Here is an 18,964-nt window from a genome sequence, read left to right as displayed (position 1 = left end):
CAGGAGATTTGCAGGGCGGCTACCTGGCAGTCTCATCATACGTTTATCCGGCATTATCGCCTTGATGTCTTGCATGCCTCTGTGGATAATTTTGCTGTTGACTTCTTGAACACTGCTGTGTCTTAATCATTTGTTTGATTAACTGTTTTGTAGTTTTGCATGGATCCCTGGTGTCCTGCATTTTTCTTCATGTTTTTTTTCTTTTTGTGAGGTCCTCACATTGTAAGGACTGGGACGAGGAGGACATAGGGGTTACTGTTTCATTACCTACTGATAATCTTCATTACCCCGATTAAGGTCCTTCTCGTCCCAGTCCTGTAGCTGTGCCCCCTCCCGCTGTGTTTGTGTCTGTACTTGTTGATAACAGGCATGGCAGTGGGTGGGAGGGGCTTATATAATAAAAAGAAAAGAAACACTAGCGTTTTGAATTAGCCTGTCGTGAGGCAGGACTGCCTCACAGTGTAAGGACTGGGACGAGGAGGACCTTAATCTGGGTAATGAAGATTACTGGTAAGTAGCGAAACATTAGTATGCTTCTGAGCCTACTCATTGTTTCCACCCCATGGTTGGTCTGGGTGTCATCAGTGTAATTCTGGAAGATCAAACCGGGAGTCCTTTAACATGTCATGTAATGGCTGGATAATGATGTTGAATAGCACAGGTGTGAGAGAGATCCTTGAGGCATGCCGCAAGGAACTAGCCTTGAGCTGGAATGTTTAACCGATAGTGGAGGATGCAGGAGTTAGCTGTTCGCCAATGTGCACCCAATTCTGTGTTACAGATCTCGAAATGAGGTATGACTTGCAAATGGTGCATGTTTACCTTGTCCGGAGGGTGTGAAATAGAATTTTGCAATATTTTCCTATTTGATTTGGTGCAGGTTTCTACCCGGTGCAAATTGGGAGAACAGACACCTGCATCAGGTGAAGATTGTGCCTGATTTGTAATCTTGATTTAGGAGCAACCTGGAACAAATGGGATTACTGGCCGAGTAGTAATTGGAAGCTAAATATCTTGAAATTCATTAAACCCACTGCAGGTCGCACCACTCATTTATAGCCATAAACTTAGGCTGTCTAAGAACTGTGAAAACATAAAGAAGAATAAAGAGAACATTTTGGAACTATACACAGTATTGGATGGACATTCATCTAATTACTAAGTTTATGGATATAAATGAGTGGTGCGACCTGCAGTGGGTTTAATGTTTTGGGTCTAGTCGATCACCCCTGGGAAACGGTGGGGGAAGCAGAGTTGCACACTACGTTAGCTAAACAGCTTTTTTATTGCATAGAAAATGTAGGAGGGTCGGCAAGAGAAGTGTCGAGAGAGGTGCGACCTGAACCCGTGTGGGTACAGTAAATTGAGCCGTTTCCTTTTGGTTTGTAGTATCTTGAAATTCATTGATAAGCCATTTAGATTCACGTTTGTTTTATTTCTTCTAGGGGATAAATAGGGTGTACATTTCATGATCTCTTTCGGGTTTGAAGATAGCGTAATATCATGCATCGTATTAATTAGAATAAACTTCCCCTGTCGTTTAATTGAAATGAGAAATTCCTGAATTTCCTAAGCCGGATTTATTGGTCCGCGGTTATAGTCTTTGTGCAACCTAGTTTAAATAAGAATAACAATCCTATCTTATTTCCCCTTCTTCATCTCATGGCGAGCAATCTTGGTGGCAAACAGCCCAGAATGATATGGGTGAGTGAGAACCGCGGGATATCTAGCAAACTGCAACTCTCCCCTCAGATCACCTGAACTCTGGGTCTCTTTAGCCAGAATGTCTCTGCACAACAGCTTTATAGCACCCGTTGCAATCATCTTGCTTCCCAGAGTAGATGCCAATAGTATTAGTTCTTAAAGTCGAGTATCGAATGTAGGCAGTGGGTTTGGCAATAGATAGGTTTCAATAATGCAGACTGTTTCACTTGAGCTTATCTGCAGTTTAACAACCACGTTATCTATAAAAATCGATCACTAGTGCTTTACAATGAATTACTGTCCAATTTGTTTTTACACCACAGCAACCCCCTCCTCCGTTTTGATCCTATGTAGTAAGATGGCTTCTGGTAATTAAAGAAGCTATGATCCTCAACCTTAACCAAGTTTTTCCAAGATGCCAGTACCCCTAAATTGTCTTTATACGGCAGATTGTGTGCCCCTATCCGAGGTGCAACCAGAGAGGGCATGAATCACTGCACAGCTGGCTGGGCCTTGAGTGCCCTACAGTTAGGCTGTATGGCTTCCTCCAAACGACTCTAATGCCTGATGCCATCTGGCCCAGTTCTGGACTTGATACCAGCCTGTGAGAAGCTTATATCTTCCCCCGTAAGTCCCACATTTTCTTAGGTAAACTATTGCTCCTTCTGTATCATAAGCCTTTCTCTATGCACATGCCCTTTAACCCCAAGCACGCTTCAGTAAGCCAGGGATACCACACGAGTGGCTTCTTTGCTCCCTGCAGTATGCGCTAATTTATTTAGTGCCACGCAGCCCCACTAAGTCGCTCTAAAGTACTTTCTCCCTTCTTGGCAGAGAGATGCCACGCGACAGGGAACCAGTGCCACAGAGCGTCGACATTTCTGGAAGCTTCTCCCCGGAACTACCTCAGATGCACTTGGGAACAGGCGATCCTGCTCTGCCCTTCGGAGTGGTTGCTGAGCTAACCTGCCCCCTCCCTGCATAAACTCCTGGGTGGAAACAGTAAATGGTTACAGTCAAGTGGTGGAAAAAAAGTAGGAGAACTGTAGGTGGAGAATCAGAGGGCGGAAATAACTAGAGGATTGGGTCAGTGGGCCAGTGGGCCAGAATGCACAAAACATCCCAATTTTTTGTATTTGTTTGGCATTTCACTGACCAGTTACAGCTTATATTATTTAATTCAACCAATGGATACACATGATTATTTAAGGTTCAATATGAGTTATTGACATTAAAATACATTTACATAGTGGGATATGTTTACAATCACAGAATGTCCTAAATACACTTAAAAGGGGAAGCACAAGCCATTTGTCTCCGAGCCATTGAGTTTCTGACATCAGCACTTCTCCTCCCTTCTTCCACAAGAGCATTTCAAACATGAATGGCAAAATATCCTAGTTTGCAAATGTTTTCTATATAATTATGGCTCTGCCATATTTGCCACATAATACAACAACTGCTGCATAATCTGACAATTTGAATCAATAAATTGTTTGGAGCTCAAACGAATTAAAAGTTACAAAAAAATGTGACTTGTGTTGCTGCGAAGTGGCGCTTTGCAAAGGCTGACTGATCACTGTCTCAATGCTGCATTTGTATGTTACACTGGTACTAATAAGGCAAAATCTTTCTATCTAGAGACTGCTAGCATGTGTAAAAATAATAAAGTATCAAAAAATATACTGCATTACGCTGCAGCCTTGTATTTGTTGCTGCATAATTTAGTCTACACTGCGGCATAATGTTGTCCTCCTTTGCTGCATAATTCCAGTGCCCCCAAAGCAGACAGCACATGTTAAAAAATGCTTGTGCATGAAGCAGAGACTGAAGTTTGCAAACTTAGGTTGGTGTGTGTGCAAATCCTGCATTGCCAATCACTGGTGAGTTGCAGCTACTACTGCTGAACCAAGGCTTGTTAAGGTACCAATGGGTGAGGCACACTGGCCTCAAGGGCTGGTGGTGCCCTGTGCAACAATGTTTGTTGGTGCCCCCAATGACCACCTCTGGCACGGATTCCCTCACTACCACTCTTTAACAGTGCCCCTCAAGTCTCCATAACCACACTCTCTCTCAGATGCTTTTAATTTGATTTACAGTGCCACTTATACCAGTGTTGGGTGTCAGATCACTTTACATCACACACACTACACAGAGACTATCAATTATACATATGGAAATCACTGTATGGGAAATGTTGCATAAGACAAAGGATTACGAGGTGTAGGAGTCACACGACAACTATAATAATAGGCAGTATCTTTTAATAGTGATTGGTCTAGAGAAACACAAACTCAGAATTTAAAACGTAATACCATGGTTGGGTGTTGTCTTTAATAATCAGAATTGATTTCTATCCAAATAAACACTTTTTGCAACAGTAGGATAATCAAAGACTGGGGGAAAAACAATAACTCTCTAATTTATACCTTGCAGTTTGCATGCAGCTCTTAGATGACAGTTCATAGGTCACTGTTCTGTGTTAGGATTTTAACTTCTAAACTGCAAGTAACAAAAGGATCTCTCTGACAAAAGCAGTAATCTACTGACCTATTTACATTTTGTGCACTTGGTGATCTGCATGGTACCTGTTCTTAACAACAGGCATCCTAACCCTCTGCGCTACCTTTCCATGAGTCAAAACTTCCACTAGACAAAACTCTGATCTCTCTCTAGGAAGAAAATTAATCTCTGAATTATCCTGACATTTTTATTGTTGCTGAAAATTGCTGGAGGCCAAGAAGGAGGCAGCAAGCGCTTTTAAAACCATAATATACTTGCAAACACGATGCCCCCAACCAAAGTCAGCACCTGTTTCGGTCACCCTGGTTGCACCGCTCTAGAGCCGGCCCTTTTCAAAGTTCCTGTGACCTCAGTGACAGAGTCACTGTTGCTCTAGGGTGTGCTGCTTCATAGGCCTGCCCGCAAGACTGGAGATGAACTTCGCTATGGATTTTGGTGGACAGGCCTTTAAGGTTAGCTCACACTTGCCACGGCTAGGGTTCTCCTGCTGGTGCTAAGACACCAGGGCTTCTAAGGTCTAGCCAGGCCTTCTAAGGTCTAGCATGGGGATTTGCTTCCTCGGGAGAGTGTTCTGAGAGCCTGGTCATGAAGGCTGAACCTGGTTTCCCAGTTCCAAATTGGGCAGCTCTGACCATAGTGCCACATCTTCTCCCACACTGAACACCATACTGCCCCACTGAGAGAAATTTGCACTGCCTTCAACTACAACCCAATTGTGCCCAGCTATAAACACCTGGATGAGATTCAAATTACGAACTAGACAAGAGCAATATGCTGCCTAAAAAAACAAGCATTTGCAATGCAATAGGTCTCGCATTACTGAGAGTTTGAGCTATTGGCGTGGCAATAATAATGGAACACCAAAAGCTCAAACTTTCAGTGATGTGATACTTATTGCATTGCAAATGCTTGTTGTTTTAAAAACTGGCATTAGAGTGAAACAGAACACAATGATCCAATGGTAATTACTAGTTGAAGGCAAATCGCATATAGAACACTAGGTACTATACACTGCTATTATTTACATTGATTCAGAAGGCCCATGGGTGCATTCAGCAGATGGATGATAATTCAGTCTCTTCAGTGAGAAAAAATACATTACATCCTAGCTAAACAGCTGTTTTAACTGAATGTTAACGACATAAAAAAGGGATGCCTAAAATGTTGGCAGGGAGGCAGCATCCTGAATCTAGGCTGTATGAATGTTACTTCATTGTTTAACTGGAAGAAAAAAGCTCAACTATAATCAACTCCTAGTCATCACTGCAACAACATTCTGCCAGCTAAGCAAGCAGGGATGCAACTACTGCAAATGTATAAAAAATAAAGGATACCCTAAAGTGTACCATCAGTACACTACATAAGGATACAGAACTGAAATGTTGTTGCTTTATGCAACGAGAAACGTTTTATTGCAGTGATGCACAGTAAACCGACAACGTCCAAAAGTGAAAGGCAACTTCAAATGACCCAGTGTTCTGCCTGCATTTTAACAACATTTCAGCAACTGGCTCCAGCGTGTAACAATACCAGTGGCGGGATCTAAAGGTAACTGCTATAAAAGCCTTTAGACTCCAAGAACCATCTACCTCAACGATGCATTATTATAATAATGCCTCACTTTGCTCCCAGTCACTGATCAATACAATGAAATACTTCTCACATTAAGTATTTCAGCTTTCTTGTTATGCAATCTTGGTATTTAGATTAGCAAGTGGGAATAGTCTGGTACTAAATGTTATTAGTGAACACAGTGCAGCTGAAGTGTGGCACTTCTATTATAACAAGCAATGAGATCCGGCCAGCAGTCACCATAAATATACATAGAATTTATCACTTATACCAGAGTACTTTCATTTCGTGCAAAGTCAGGCTGAAGCTACTAAGGGGTCTGCTTTGATTATTTTAACTGCACTTTCCCCTGCTAGTGCGGTGCATGGTACAGCATGGAGCTGCGGTATGGTAGTTTATACGGTAGAGCGCGGTAAGCTAGATATTGACCTTTAATGAACTATCTCTCTAGGGTGGTGCAAGCAAGTTTCTAGCAATATTCGTACAGTAGACCGGCTCAACCCCTCACTATACATTAAGCAGAATGAACGTCCGCTATAAGCCTCATCATATGGACAGACCACTTCAAACAAGCAGTTAATGCGGCACTGGTTGCAGCGGAGCAGTCGATAACGCTCAGAAATGGCTCTAGCACGCAGAATTTAGTTACTGCAAAATGCATATCGTCGCTAACCCTTAAATACCTTGTTTGAAGATGTCGGTAATCTGGTGCACTTTAAGTAAACTAATCTTACAGCTAATCTAAAATGAGTGGTGCGCGCCACACCGCTGCCATGTGGTTTCAATTATCGCGCCCGTGTCTGGGCACGATAATTGAAACCACATGGCAGCGGTGCGCGTAACAGACACCAATAGGCCATGGGGGGAGCAATGCGCCCGCCTTTGGCCAATTGCGTGCTGTCTTGGTTAAAAAGACGCACGCAAAGGCCAATAACGTGGCCCAAAAGGAAAAGCACACGCAGAGGGTGTGCGATTCCTAGAGCCGTTTTCAAACCCCCTACAAGAGGTCTCTCGCTGCGCGAGCAGTGCTATGCACTGCAATGCTAGGCGCAAGACCTAAAAAGTACCAGCATCCTGGAAAAAAAGCAATCATTCATAGGGAATGCTAGATTAAGTAAAGCTTGTGAAATGTAAGCAGAACAACATGGTTACCATAACACTTTTACACTCACTATTCAGAAATTAGTGAGTGCTTTCGCCTGAAAAGTTAAGGACATGACTTCAGGGCCCAGAAGGGACCCATTTCAATGTACATTGCTTATAGCCTTACAAAACGTAAGCAGTATGTTTAAAAAGACCACATCCGTGAACACAGAGCTGTGGTACGCATTTTGTTTTCCAATCCACCCAGCAATCAGGCATTGCAGTGCCTCCAGGATTGATGCACTTCCCCACCTGGGGAAAACTATGCTGTTCAAAGAATAGAAAACAAAAGTAGCGCTTCACTCGCAAACTCTGTAAAGTGGTGCTAATGTGTTTAGGTGTGAATATAATCATCTGGCAGCTTTACCACCACTCTGTCTTGGTTTATTTCATTATTTATTTATTTTTCATATTTTGAACCTTTTTGTCCTAAGGCTGCACTTTGCAATAGAAAAATTTCAGAAAAAGACGACATTTCCAACAAGTGTTTTTCTTTTTCTTTTTTGGATGCATTTCACAGGGGAACAAATAAACGAAAGGAGGAAAGAGAGGGTGAGGACTGTTTCTTGAAGTCAATGTTTTCAATGATTGAGGGAGAGTTGCACAGAAAGAGAGGGAATAAGAGGAAGAATGAAAGGAGGCGCCAGCAGAAGTGGACACGGTCTTTGTCTTCTCTGGGCAATAAGGAAAAGAGTCCTTTCCTTCTCGGCCACCCTGCCCGTCCCCGAACGGCTATAAACGGCGAGTCTTATCTGTGTGCCTTGGCTATTTCTGCAGTCCTGGGATGCATGTTTAAAACAAGCATTTGCAATGCAATAGGTCTCGCATTTACGCGAGTTGAAGCTATTGGCATTGTAAATGACAATGCCTTTTATTTTGTTTTAGTTTTTATAACATAAATAAAAGGAATTGTCATTTACAATGCCAATAGCTTAAACTCGCGTAAATGCAAGACCTATTGCATTGCAAATGCTTGTTTGGATTTGTCAGAAAGGTTTTAATCTGCTATGCCCAAGAAATAATTGTTTGGGCCTAATTACAAATAGTGTGCAAATGTCCGGGTGCTAATTACCACTTGATTGGCAGGAGCTCAATTTGGAGCAGATTGTAAACTTAAAACCTTCGGAAGGAGGAATAATGCGAAAATTGAGTATGTTTTTACCTGGTCTGGAATGTTCTAAATGGCTTTTCGTGCAATGTGCCTTCCTTTTCTGTGCAAAGTTTAACGCAGTGAAGGTCATGGGAAGGAGGCAAATTGTAATCACATTTCCGGTGCAAGCTCTTGTTTGCCACTGAAACGGGGTCAAAAGCCCACTTGTAATCATGGCCTTGCAGTGCAATCTTTCATAGATTCCTCACAATGAGGCCTTAAATTGTGTAATATATTAGCGTTCGAGGCCACTCAGCTCAAAGGTGCATTAGTGGCATTGCAAACTAATTGGATAACACCATGTTCCCCATAATGTTTGCTAGTTCAGTGACAGCCAATTAGGCCTAGGCAAACAACATTTCTGACCATTCACGGAAATGTGTGTACTTTTCGGAAAATTCTGTGGAAAATGTTTGTGATGTTGCACACCCCTATTGCTTGTGCATGGCACTCTGCTATGCCACGTAAACAGAGGCGCGTATTGCATAAAATGGTTCTTGTTAGATCCTTTACTCTTTCTCCATCCCTCCACCCCGTTTCCTTTTTTGCTCTTCTACGTTCTCCTTTCCCTTTTTCTCCAACCTAATCGGATCTGTCTGTCCTACTACCAGACAATTTTAGATCATATGCAAACCATAAAAATAATATAGTCTATATTATTACGGTGATGCACATGTAGCACCAATAGTAAACAAGCATTGAAAATGCAATAGGTCTTGCCTTTGATTAAGTTAAAGCCATTTGCTTTGCTAATGGAACAGTATATCAAAGCAAATAGCTTTAACTCAATGAAAGGCGAGACCTATTGCATTTTTAATGCTTGTTCTAGTAATTCTGCATCACACAAAGTCACAAAATTCTAGATCTTTGTTTGTTGGACACTGTTTCATTCTTGCACGCCCTTTCATCCCCTTCAACCTCCACGTGATCTAACCAACACTTGTAATTGAGTAAATGAGCTAAATCTGCATAATACATACTTTTTGTCTGTCAAATGCAGGTGCTTCCTTTACATAAATGCTCTAAAACATGTATAGAAAAAAATGCTTTGGCCAGTTTCAGGCTAGGAACGCACTGACTGGTCTCTCTCAGGCTAGGACATATTGCAGTGTCACAGGCCAAGGATATATTGGTGACTCTCGTATTAAGGTGTGCCGGTAAAGGAACGTTGCACTAGTCTGTCTCAGTTAAAGAGCACTGCTTTGTCTCGGGTTAGGAAACAGTGATTTCAGTTCACGGCGCACTCTTCAGTATCAGGCTGGGTATTAATGGCCATTCCCAGGTCATTGATTTAGCTGTTGTTTCAGGTTAGAAACACAATGAGTAGTCTTAGTATAAAGGTGCATTGGAAAACCTCTCTTTTGGGCTAGGTTGCATTGCTTAGTTTCACTTTAGGGATGCATATTTATCAGCCCGTAAAGGTGCACTGATCAGGTTCAGGTTAGAAATGCATTTGTTAGTCAGTGGTCAAAAAATGTGTGTTCTCGGTTTCAGGTCATGGATGCTTTGCTCAGTCTCAGATGAAATTTCCATTGGTGAGTCTCAAGTTAAGATGCTCCAGTTTATCTCTCAAATTAGTGATGCATCAATCTTGCTCATCCTAGGAATTTTCCTGTCTCAGGTTGGGGAGAGATGAGTTTGTCTAAGGCCAAAGATACCTTGACCTCAGGTTAAGATGCCTCTATCAGTCCCGAATCAAGACTGTGTTGGTCAGTCTTTGGTTAAGAGGCAAACGTTAGCCTCAAGTTAGGACACAGGACGTCTCTTTTAGGAATCCATTGGTCAGTTTTTGGTTTAAGTACACAGCTAAATCTGGTGTCAGCATCACATTAGGGGTGTACAGATAAGCCTTAGCTTAATGGTAAATTGATCAGTATTGGTTTAGGAATGTTTGTTTTGGGTCTGCGAAACCTTGGTCAGTCTTAGATCAAGGAAACCTAGGTCAATTTTCGGTTAGGACTCCTTGGTTAAGAATTTTATATGAACAGTGGTCCCTCACAAGAAGGATAAAGTAAGAAAATATCTATAGAAGTACAATGAGGAAGACACTTTAGCACACATCAATAATGCATAGACCAGTGTGAAGGTGTTAAGGAGTCGACGACGTTTCGATCCCATACACAGAGGTACCGGGATCATCATCAGGACTTAGTCATATTGGCCTGAGATTTCCGAAAACGGTCGTAGTCCCGAAGGAGACTATGACAAACTGAAGAGGCAATTGGTTGCCAACTTTGAAGTGTCAGGTTAGGAAAGCATTGGTCAGTGTCAGGTTAGGAATGCATTGGTCAGGTTAGGATTGTATTGGTCAGTGTCAGGTTAGGAATGCATTTGTCAGTCAGGTTAGGAGAGCTTCTGTTCGTATTGGGTTAGGAATGCATTTGTCAGTACCATATTAGGGAAGCAGGGGTTAGTCTCAGGTCAGGGATGCAAAGTTCAAACACCAGGTAGAGACATGTGTTAGTCTTAGATTAGGTATTCAAGGGTATGTCCCAGTCCGGAATACATTGCTCAATATTGGTTATAACGCACAGCTAAATTCTAGGCAAGGGTGTGCTGGTCAGTTCCACGTTAGGGGAACATATTTGACAATTTCAGGTTTAAGGATGCCTGGGTCATTCTTTGGTAGGACAGAGGCCTCAATCTCCAATTACAACACAGGGGTTGGTCTAAATTTAAGGATCAGCCTTGGGTTAAAACTGTCAAGAATTCCTGTCATACAAGGGAAACACGCCCTTATGTAAACAGGAGAGCTGTTACATAACTCAAGGGAAACACGCCCTTATGTAAACAGGAGAGCTGTTACATAACTCAAGGGAAACACGCCCTTATGTAAACAGGAGAGCTGTTACATAACTCAAGGAAAACACGCCCTATAAAGGGAGGAACCGGGAGGTACAAGGCTGGCGGATATTGTGTTTACACCGACGTACCTGCTTCGTGAAGAGCAGTGTTCCGGAGTGGTGCTCCAGTAAGGCAAGAACGGAGGTAGGTCGAGTCGTTACTCCCTGGGCCGTGTCTTGCCCCATCGTCACCTGTGAAGGACCCGGAAGCTCTACCGGTCAACCATTGAGCTTCGCTTTTTGACTCGGCTGAGTCCAAGCGCAGTGGCGCTTTTGCTGGTTGGAGTCGTAACTCCCAGCCCGACCAGAGACACAGGGACTGCCAGCTGTAACGCACACCAGGAGGTGTTTGCCGCGTTACAGACTCGGAAGTCCACAGGATCGATCGAGCGGCTGCTCTCGGTTCAGTCTTCTTGCTTGTGATTGGGGTATCGGTGACGCATCACCAGGAGGTGACTCCGCGTCCCGGTGCAGTCTGAGGAAGAGGTTGAGCGGCTGCTCCCTTCAGGTAGAGACCCCGGCTGGGTGTTTCCCTGACTCCTCGATTCTCCCCAACACTCTTCGTGCCCCTCACAGCCTACCGATTGGCATTGTCGGCCATTTCATTTCTGCCCTCTGTTGGCATACGCCGGGATCGGCGTATATGCAGAGGACGGTTAGGACCATCCGTGCTGTGGGCTGGTAACGTACTTAGCCTGGAGGATTCCAGTGACTATAACTTTTGTTTGTTCTTTGTATTTTATTTGCCTTCATTAAAAGAACTAACCCTTCACAAGTGGTTGCGTCCTCATTGTCGTGTCTGTTAAACGATCCTGAGACGTTCAGGGCGTTACAAAAACACAGGGATCAGTCTCATATTAGAGATGCAGGGGTCAATGCCAACTTAGAAATGCATGGGTTAGTGAGTAGAAAATTAAATGGCAGTCCTGGAGCACTGGTCAGCCTCCGTTTTAGAGTGCACTCACGGATGCACAGGTCAGTCAAGGTCCTGGATAGGCTGGTCATTTTTGGTTAGCAAGGCCTGGGTCAATCTTTGGTTAGGAGCCATGGTTTAGTCTTGAGTTACAATGCTATGGTCAGTCTTCGGTTTAAGTACAGAGGTCAGTCTTTGGTTAAGGATGCATAGATCAGTCTCCATTAGGGATGCACGGGTCTATCGCTGGTTTGGGATCCACGAGATAGTCTCTGGTTAGGGCTCCCTGGTTAGTCTCCTTGTTGGGAGAAGGGATGTGTTGCGGGTAAGGGATAAGCATGGCCATTCTCCAATCAGGATCTAGGGATCAGTTTTCGATAAGGCACTGGCGTCAGTCTCTGGTTTGGGAGCAGGGGTCAGTCCCGGTTAGGGATACATGTGCCAGTCTATGGGTAAGATTGCCTTGATCAGTTTTTGATTGCATACAATCACAAACCGGGATAATGATGTAATATCGGTTTTAGTTTACGGCTGCCCAGTGGCGAGTCTGATGCAATGGTTGCATTGGTCAGCCTCGGGATAACGATGCTTCTGGATATTTCATGTTAAGGGTGCATTGATTTGCCAGTCCTTGTTTAGGGTACACTAAGCAGTCTGGGATTAAGGATGGACTGCTGTCTTCGAATTAAGGGTGTTTAGATCTGTCTTGGATTAGGAATGCATTGGTCAATCACTCAGGGAACAGCATGTTATTGTCCTGTCTCAGGTTAAGAGTGTTCTAGTCGGGTTAAGAGTCCCCGTCATTGGCATACATTAGTCTGAGAGAAGGGTCGGGAAGCTGGCGGATTCCTGCAATGGGAACTCAGTGTGCGGGTCCATCTGAATGTAAAGGGCAAGCAAGAGATAGGTAGAAACTCACCATGGTTGCGGTGGTCCGCTCCGGGGACGATGACCCAGTCTAACAAGCACGTCTCCAAGCAACGGGCGCGCGCAAAAGGTGGCCGGGGCGTTTAGGGAATCCTTTGCTAGCAGATCTCGCGAGATCTTGAAAGAGCATCTTGGCATCCTTAGCAACCAATATACACTATTAACAAGGTGCTGCGTGGCTTTCTCTTCACTGTGAAGTAAAGATTGGCAGCTGGAAGTGAGGCTTACAGGAGGAACTGCACACAAGACCTCTTCACCCAGGGCTCATAATCACTACTGAAAGGGAAAAGCATTTACCAGTAAAAAGCGGCTGCGGCCATCAGAAGTGTGCTTAAAACACACTTTAAATATCCCTTTATACACTATTACTTGCAAACTGTGGTCTGGCATTAAATTATACTTGCATAGGCTTGTGCTTAGGTGCTGTTAATGCGTTTGAGGTTGCATTGGTGAGGCGGAATTTCGACTGCTTTGCCACAGACGTGACTGGAATTCAACACGCCTGGCAAAGATCAGAGTGTGCCCAGGACAGGAGAGCGCCGCCCCCTTTCTCTCAGTATCCACATGAGCGTGCATGTTGACAGCCCGACGGCGTTAGCTCTCGCCATGCGAGGGCTTTTTACATGTGCACACGTACGGAGGGACAAAGATGGCGTTGGGCTGTCCACATGCGCGTGCATTTGCAGCTGTATGTGGACAGCCCGACGCCATCTTTGTCCCTCCGTACACATGCACATGTTGAATTGATTACAAAAAGCCCTCGCATGGCGAGGGCAGCGCTGTGCACTGCTAATGCCAGACGAGACCTAAAAACTGAGTTACTGATAGTTTGCATTTACTTGCTAAATTAATAAACTAATATGGTGAAGGAAATGGCCGTCAATATTACAGATCATGTGTTCGCCTGTTTTCTGTTGGCGCATATGTTTTTTCAATAATGCTTCATCAGAATTTATGATACATGTTTATTGATGTTATTTTAAAGTTTTTACGAGAATTTCACAATTTCTTTGTTGGGATGCCAGAAGCATTTCATGCCTGAAGCTGCACAAACTATGTCTCAGCAGTGTGGAAATATGGCCAATAAGGAATTTTTCCTGCAATGGTTGAAAAGAGGAAGTACTCGGGGAAGGTTCTGCAACTTTAGGAAAATACTTGTAATTTATATTGCTGTTTCCCCTTCTATCAAGCATGCCTTATCTCCTTCCTCTGTATTTAATTTTTCAAATTTTGTGTCACAAGGTTAACTGGTGCGTGCGCTTTGGCTAACCAGCACAATTGACTGCAGACGTTCAAAAAGGGCGGAAAAAGGCTGTTTTCATTGTGACAGCTGTGAGCTCACGAAGATTGGTACTCCTGGCATGAATCCTTAAAAATACCTCCAGGCAGAGGCATTACATAAAAAATTCCTAACTATTTAACCTCCACTCTCCTCCACTTCACCACGTACTTGGCCACTTCTAGGCTAAACATGCACATCACAAAATGCCAGCACATGAGAAGAAACTAACAGTTGTTTTATCAGCAAGTGCGGCCACGAAAGGGAAGTGAGGTATGCAGCTGGCACCCGGCCGCGCTGCTGCTCGCTCCCGAGCTTCCTAGGCCAGGGGAGAGAGAAGGCAGGACATGCACCCGCCTTTGGCCAATTGCGTGCTGTCTTTCTTAGAAAGACGTACGCAAAGGCCAATAGTGTGTGAATTTAAACTCGGACCACACGCACAAGTGTGTGGTCCGAGTTTAAAGTCCTTACTAGAAGCCTCACATGTGCACTGTCTCAGGCAAGACCTAATAAAAAAGTAGGGGAGCGGAATCTATTGAATTGAAGAAGTAGAGGCACGCTGTGCCTGCTGATCCTGCCCACTTCGACCACTGGTTATAGTATGAAACTTTTCCAGTACCGAAAACACAGAAATAGCTTCCAGACGGACACCCGAGTGAGTGCATGCTGGAGAATCTCCTTCAAAGTGCGCACGCTCACTTGAATCTCTGGTGACTTCTTGTCCTACTTCCGCCCCAGCTCGGCAGCTCTTCCCCAGCTCGGCAGCTCTTCCCCAGCTCGAATACTGGCTGGAACCTAAAAGTGTTAAATTTGTACTATTTCACCCAGGAGCGTAGGTTGGTCGGGGGAAAGGGGCTCTAAACAGCAGATTTCCTCACAATTACAATGGCATATAATGTTATACTACATTATATGGCATGCAGGGCACACGCGTGAGGCTTAAGAGGCATTGGAAAGGGAGAGGAATACAGATTATTAGGAGAACTAGGAGAACTAAATAAGAAAAACACAATATTTTGTCAAATAATTTTTTTTAGGGCTTTCAAAACCGAAATAAGTGAGTGTGTGTGTTTTTGTCAGTGTATGTATGCAACAATCCCAGATAAAATCCGACAGAGACCTCACCATCTCTGACTGAAAAACCTGTACCCAACTATTCATCTAAAAATACATTTATTGGGGGTAGGGGGGTGTAGCACCCCTAGCACCCTCCTGAAACTACGCCACTGATTTCACTAGTTGGAAATAGGGGTAGCTACACATTTACAACATACTTTCTTATTTCTCGCCCCTCACAGGTGACTGGCCTCATTGACAGCTGGGGGTGGACAAAGGAAGACTCCATCCTCCATGTGCTTCCGCTGCACCATGTACATGGCATAGTCAACAAGTTACTCTGCCCACTGTGGGTGGGTGCCACGTGTGTCATGCTGCCAGAGTTCTCTGCAAAAAAGGTAATATTTTAGGGTTGCGCCTTGTTCTTTTATTCCATCTGTGGCATTCCTGCTATGCCTCTTAGTATTCTGGACAATCTAGCCCTCATACTCACTTGGGAAATGTCCTTTAGGATGAAGCTGGAATCACGCTGTGCCTTTACAGCGCTGGCAGTAGAACGAATGCATCTTTAGCACGCATGTGTTCTGCACGCAAGTGTTTACAATGACTTGCTTTACTGGGGGCACAATGGGGGAGTGGTCTTGGAATTAAAATCCAACACCTTCCCTACTGTTGCACAGACTGGCGTTGGAATAGTAAATTAAACTAATCTGATATCCAGTGCCCCCCAATGCAAGTCGTTAAAACGACTTGTGTGCAGAACAAATGCGTACTAAAGATGCATTTGTTCAAATGACGGAGTTCCTAAGGCATGCAGAATTGTGACTTGGCTCAGTTGAGGGAAGCAGGAGACAAGCTGCAGTCCAAGGTTGCTTGCAATGTCCTCTCCTCTGTCAATGTTGATGTTGCTACACTACTTTCTGGGGCTAGATGGTTGTAAGTTGGTAATTGCTACAATTACTCTATTTCAGCATCTCTGTTTTTGTCAGGATTAAGGTGTTTTATCAGTATTCATTAGCCAGTGGCTCAAAAACAGGGGTGCATGATTGGTGTGTCAATGTCTCTTAGGTTTTCCAGATTTAACATGATCTTCATGCCGGTGGCCTCGTTGTAAAACCTCAGATCGAAGGGATGGGATCTGGCTGTTGGCTGAGATAGGCGGTCTCCTAATGCTGGTCTCCCTGATGGAGGCTTCGCTGCTGTAGCTAATATTCTCCTAATACTCCTGACCAATACTCAGATGCTGGACCTGATGTTCTCCTAATGTTATAAAATGTGATAGAACCCCCACCTTTGAAGATGTGAAGTGTGAATGTATGCGGAATTCCGTCATACATTCACTCACTCACTCGCTCTCGTCCTGTTCTACCATGATGGTGGTTGTTTACATCTTAAAGGAGCTGCCTACAAGGCTCATGGGTGGGTGCAGAGACGGAAGGCGCAATCTGGGAATTCATTGCTCTTGTACATCCCTCACCACCTAATCTAATAGGTAATATGGGCTGAAAAATGAGTTGGGTCGAATTCTGCCCAGTACTCCAGCTAATACTCCTCCACTCGCAAGTGTTACACACACCATGTGCGTCTGTAACTCTGAGCGCGTGAAATACTCCTAATTATGGGCTTTTGGGGAATAACCTGCAGAGTCTCTGTTTCCGCAATGATTCCTGTATGTTTTGCCCTGCTTCTCAACCTGAGATCTCGGCTGTTTTCAGCATCTGAAGTCTCCAGGTGAAGTACTCCTCTTGTGTTCCTGGTGGGATTGGAAACTCCCATTACCAGCCCTATTGGTATTACTGGGCCACGTGGAATGAGCCCTTAAGTCGTGAGATCACGTTGAGCCTACAGTCACATCATGCTCAGTAAAGCTGAATTTGAAATGCTCTCTCTTTGGAGCCCTGTTCATCCATCCTGAAATGGCTTCAGTCAGCTATAAAGCTCAAGCCATAGCTTCTGGTCAGAAATTCGTACCTCCAATGAGCATTAGCTGACAGAAATCCCAGTGCATTGAACACCCGTCCCTGACAAATGTGGCGACATAATGGTCACAAGTCGAAATTTCTGCATTGGAGGCTTAGTCGTCCATCCTTCCAAGGTCCATAAGTTGTGTAACAGGAACAGTAATTAATAGTGGCTGATCACTGTTTGCTAGTTCAGTCACAGTGAAAACTACTCCCCTTCAGTGTGTGTTGTTTCAGTCACAGTGACAGCTACACTCCATGAGCTGTTTCAAGCTCAGCGGTTGCAAACACCCAATAGTGTGTGTTGTTTGCATCACAGTGATGAATACACCCTTCAATGTGTGCTCTTTTCTGTCGCAATGATACACGTACCCTGTCAGTGAGTGCTGCTTCTATAGAGGTGATAAATATGCCACACCAGCTTGTACCTTTTCGATCTCAGTGATACCACACCTAATCAGTGTGTGTGGTTTCTGTCACAGCACAACATATACCTTATCAGTGTGTCATGTTTTACACCCAGTCAGCCTGTGCTGTTTCAATCACAGTGAAAACGACTCTCCTTCACTGTCTATTATTGTTTCTCTTCCAGGTTTGGGAACATTTTCTGACTCGCAGTGGTCCTTCCGTCAGTCTCTTCATGGCCGTACCCACTATTTACTCCAAGCTGATCGACTACTACGAGGAGCATTTCACCCGGCCCCATGTCCAGGACTTTGTGCGCGCGACGTGTCAGGCGAACATCAGGTACAGAAGCTGAGCTTCCATCACTGTATCCAGCATAGGGACCCCCTCAGATGGGAATGCCAGGCCTGTACCCAGATGCATAAGTTGTAGGGATCCCTTAACAGCATCAAAGGTGACACTAGATATGTTCCCTACTGGCCAAACCGCTGAGTCCTGGTCTGTGGTGGAAGACTGAGCCCCCAGAACTTCTGTCTGCCTTGCGTGGCTTGGTCCCTAAGCCAAAGCCGAGCTCATGGGAAGTGGTGTGAAGCAGATAATGTGTACACATGTATGTAATCATAGTAAAGATAAATGCCTACTCGGGGTTCTTATTTAAAAATAAAGCTATATAATACACAAATTAATATTGTTGAATGGTACATGATGGTGGTAGCCTGATGTTTTGCACACTAAGGATGCAAATGCCAGTCCATATAAGCTTTTAGGGAACATTCTAATACTGTAGTTCGGGACTGGTTCTGGTGCTGGTTTAGTGGTACTCCTCAGTTTTCAAATGTCAGGTTATTGTGTCCTGTCTGATCGGAGATGGGGCTACTTGGACTGCTATTGCTGCATGGAGAGATGGGGGTCGATGTTTGGGTGAGGCGTCCCTAAGATTCAAATTCTTGACATAGGTGCACATTTGTTGACATAGGAATTGCAGGCTTCCTCATAGTAGGCTCAAGGGTGGAGGTGATAGACAAGGCAGGCTTCTCCTACTCTCAGCATGTTTTGGTTGCGGGGTAAATGAATCCTTACAGGACGCTGCTGTGGCAGAACTGCCAGACCGCTACTCCGGAGGACAAGGAATTGGATATGGTCTGACCCTATAGTTACAATGGCCAAGAAGCATCCTCCATTTTTCCCCACACATGCATGCACACACACTCACTCTCCCTGCCTTACAGGGGGAAAGGTGTCCCCAATACTGGAGGGTTGATGGAGTTACCCTCACAAGAGGAAATAGTGGTGCACACACTAAGAGCCCCCGTCCCAACCGTCTCCAAGAGTCACTGGAGCTGGCCATCAGCCCATGGCCTAGTGATCCTTTGGTTCAAGGACCACAACAACCCTGTTAAAATCGAAAGTACATGAAAAGCGTGAGGGGACAAATTAAAAAAATGGTGGAAGGGTGAGCAGTGCCAACGGTGGCCCTTATCCTTGACA

At 44.4% G+C, this 18,964-nt stretch overlaps 1 protein-coding gene across 1 annotated transcript in view; it reads left to right on the top strand.

Moving 5' to 3' along the window:
- ACSF3 (acyl-CoA synthetase family member 3) overlaps positions 1 to 18,964 on the top strand; it is a 501,265-nt gene that overhangs the window by 33,658 nt on the left and 448,643 nt on the right. The window contains exons 3-4 of the mRNA XM_085636907.1: positions 15,353 to 15,508; positions 17,664 to 17,818. Of these exons, the coding sequence (XP_085493033.1) occupies positions 15,353 to 15,508; positions 17,664 to 17,818 (311 nt within the window). The remainder of the gene's footprint in view (positions 1 to 15,352; positions 15,509 to 17,663; positions 17,819 to 18,964) is intronic.

This window comes from Triturus cristatus, chromosome 12 (genome assembly GCF_964204655.1).
Source record: "Triturus cristatus chromosome 12, aTriCri1.1, whole genome shotgun sequence".
Classification (NCBI taxonomy): domain Eukaryota; kingdom Metazoa; phylum Chordata; class Amphibia; order Caudata; family Salamandridae; genus Triturus; species Triturus cristatus.
The sequence above is the reverse complement of the archived record's forward strand: the minus strand, read 5'-3'. Positions and strand labels throughout refer to the sequence as shown.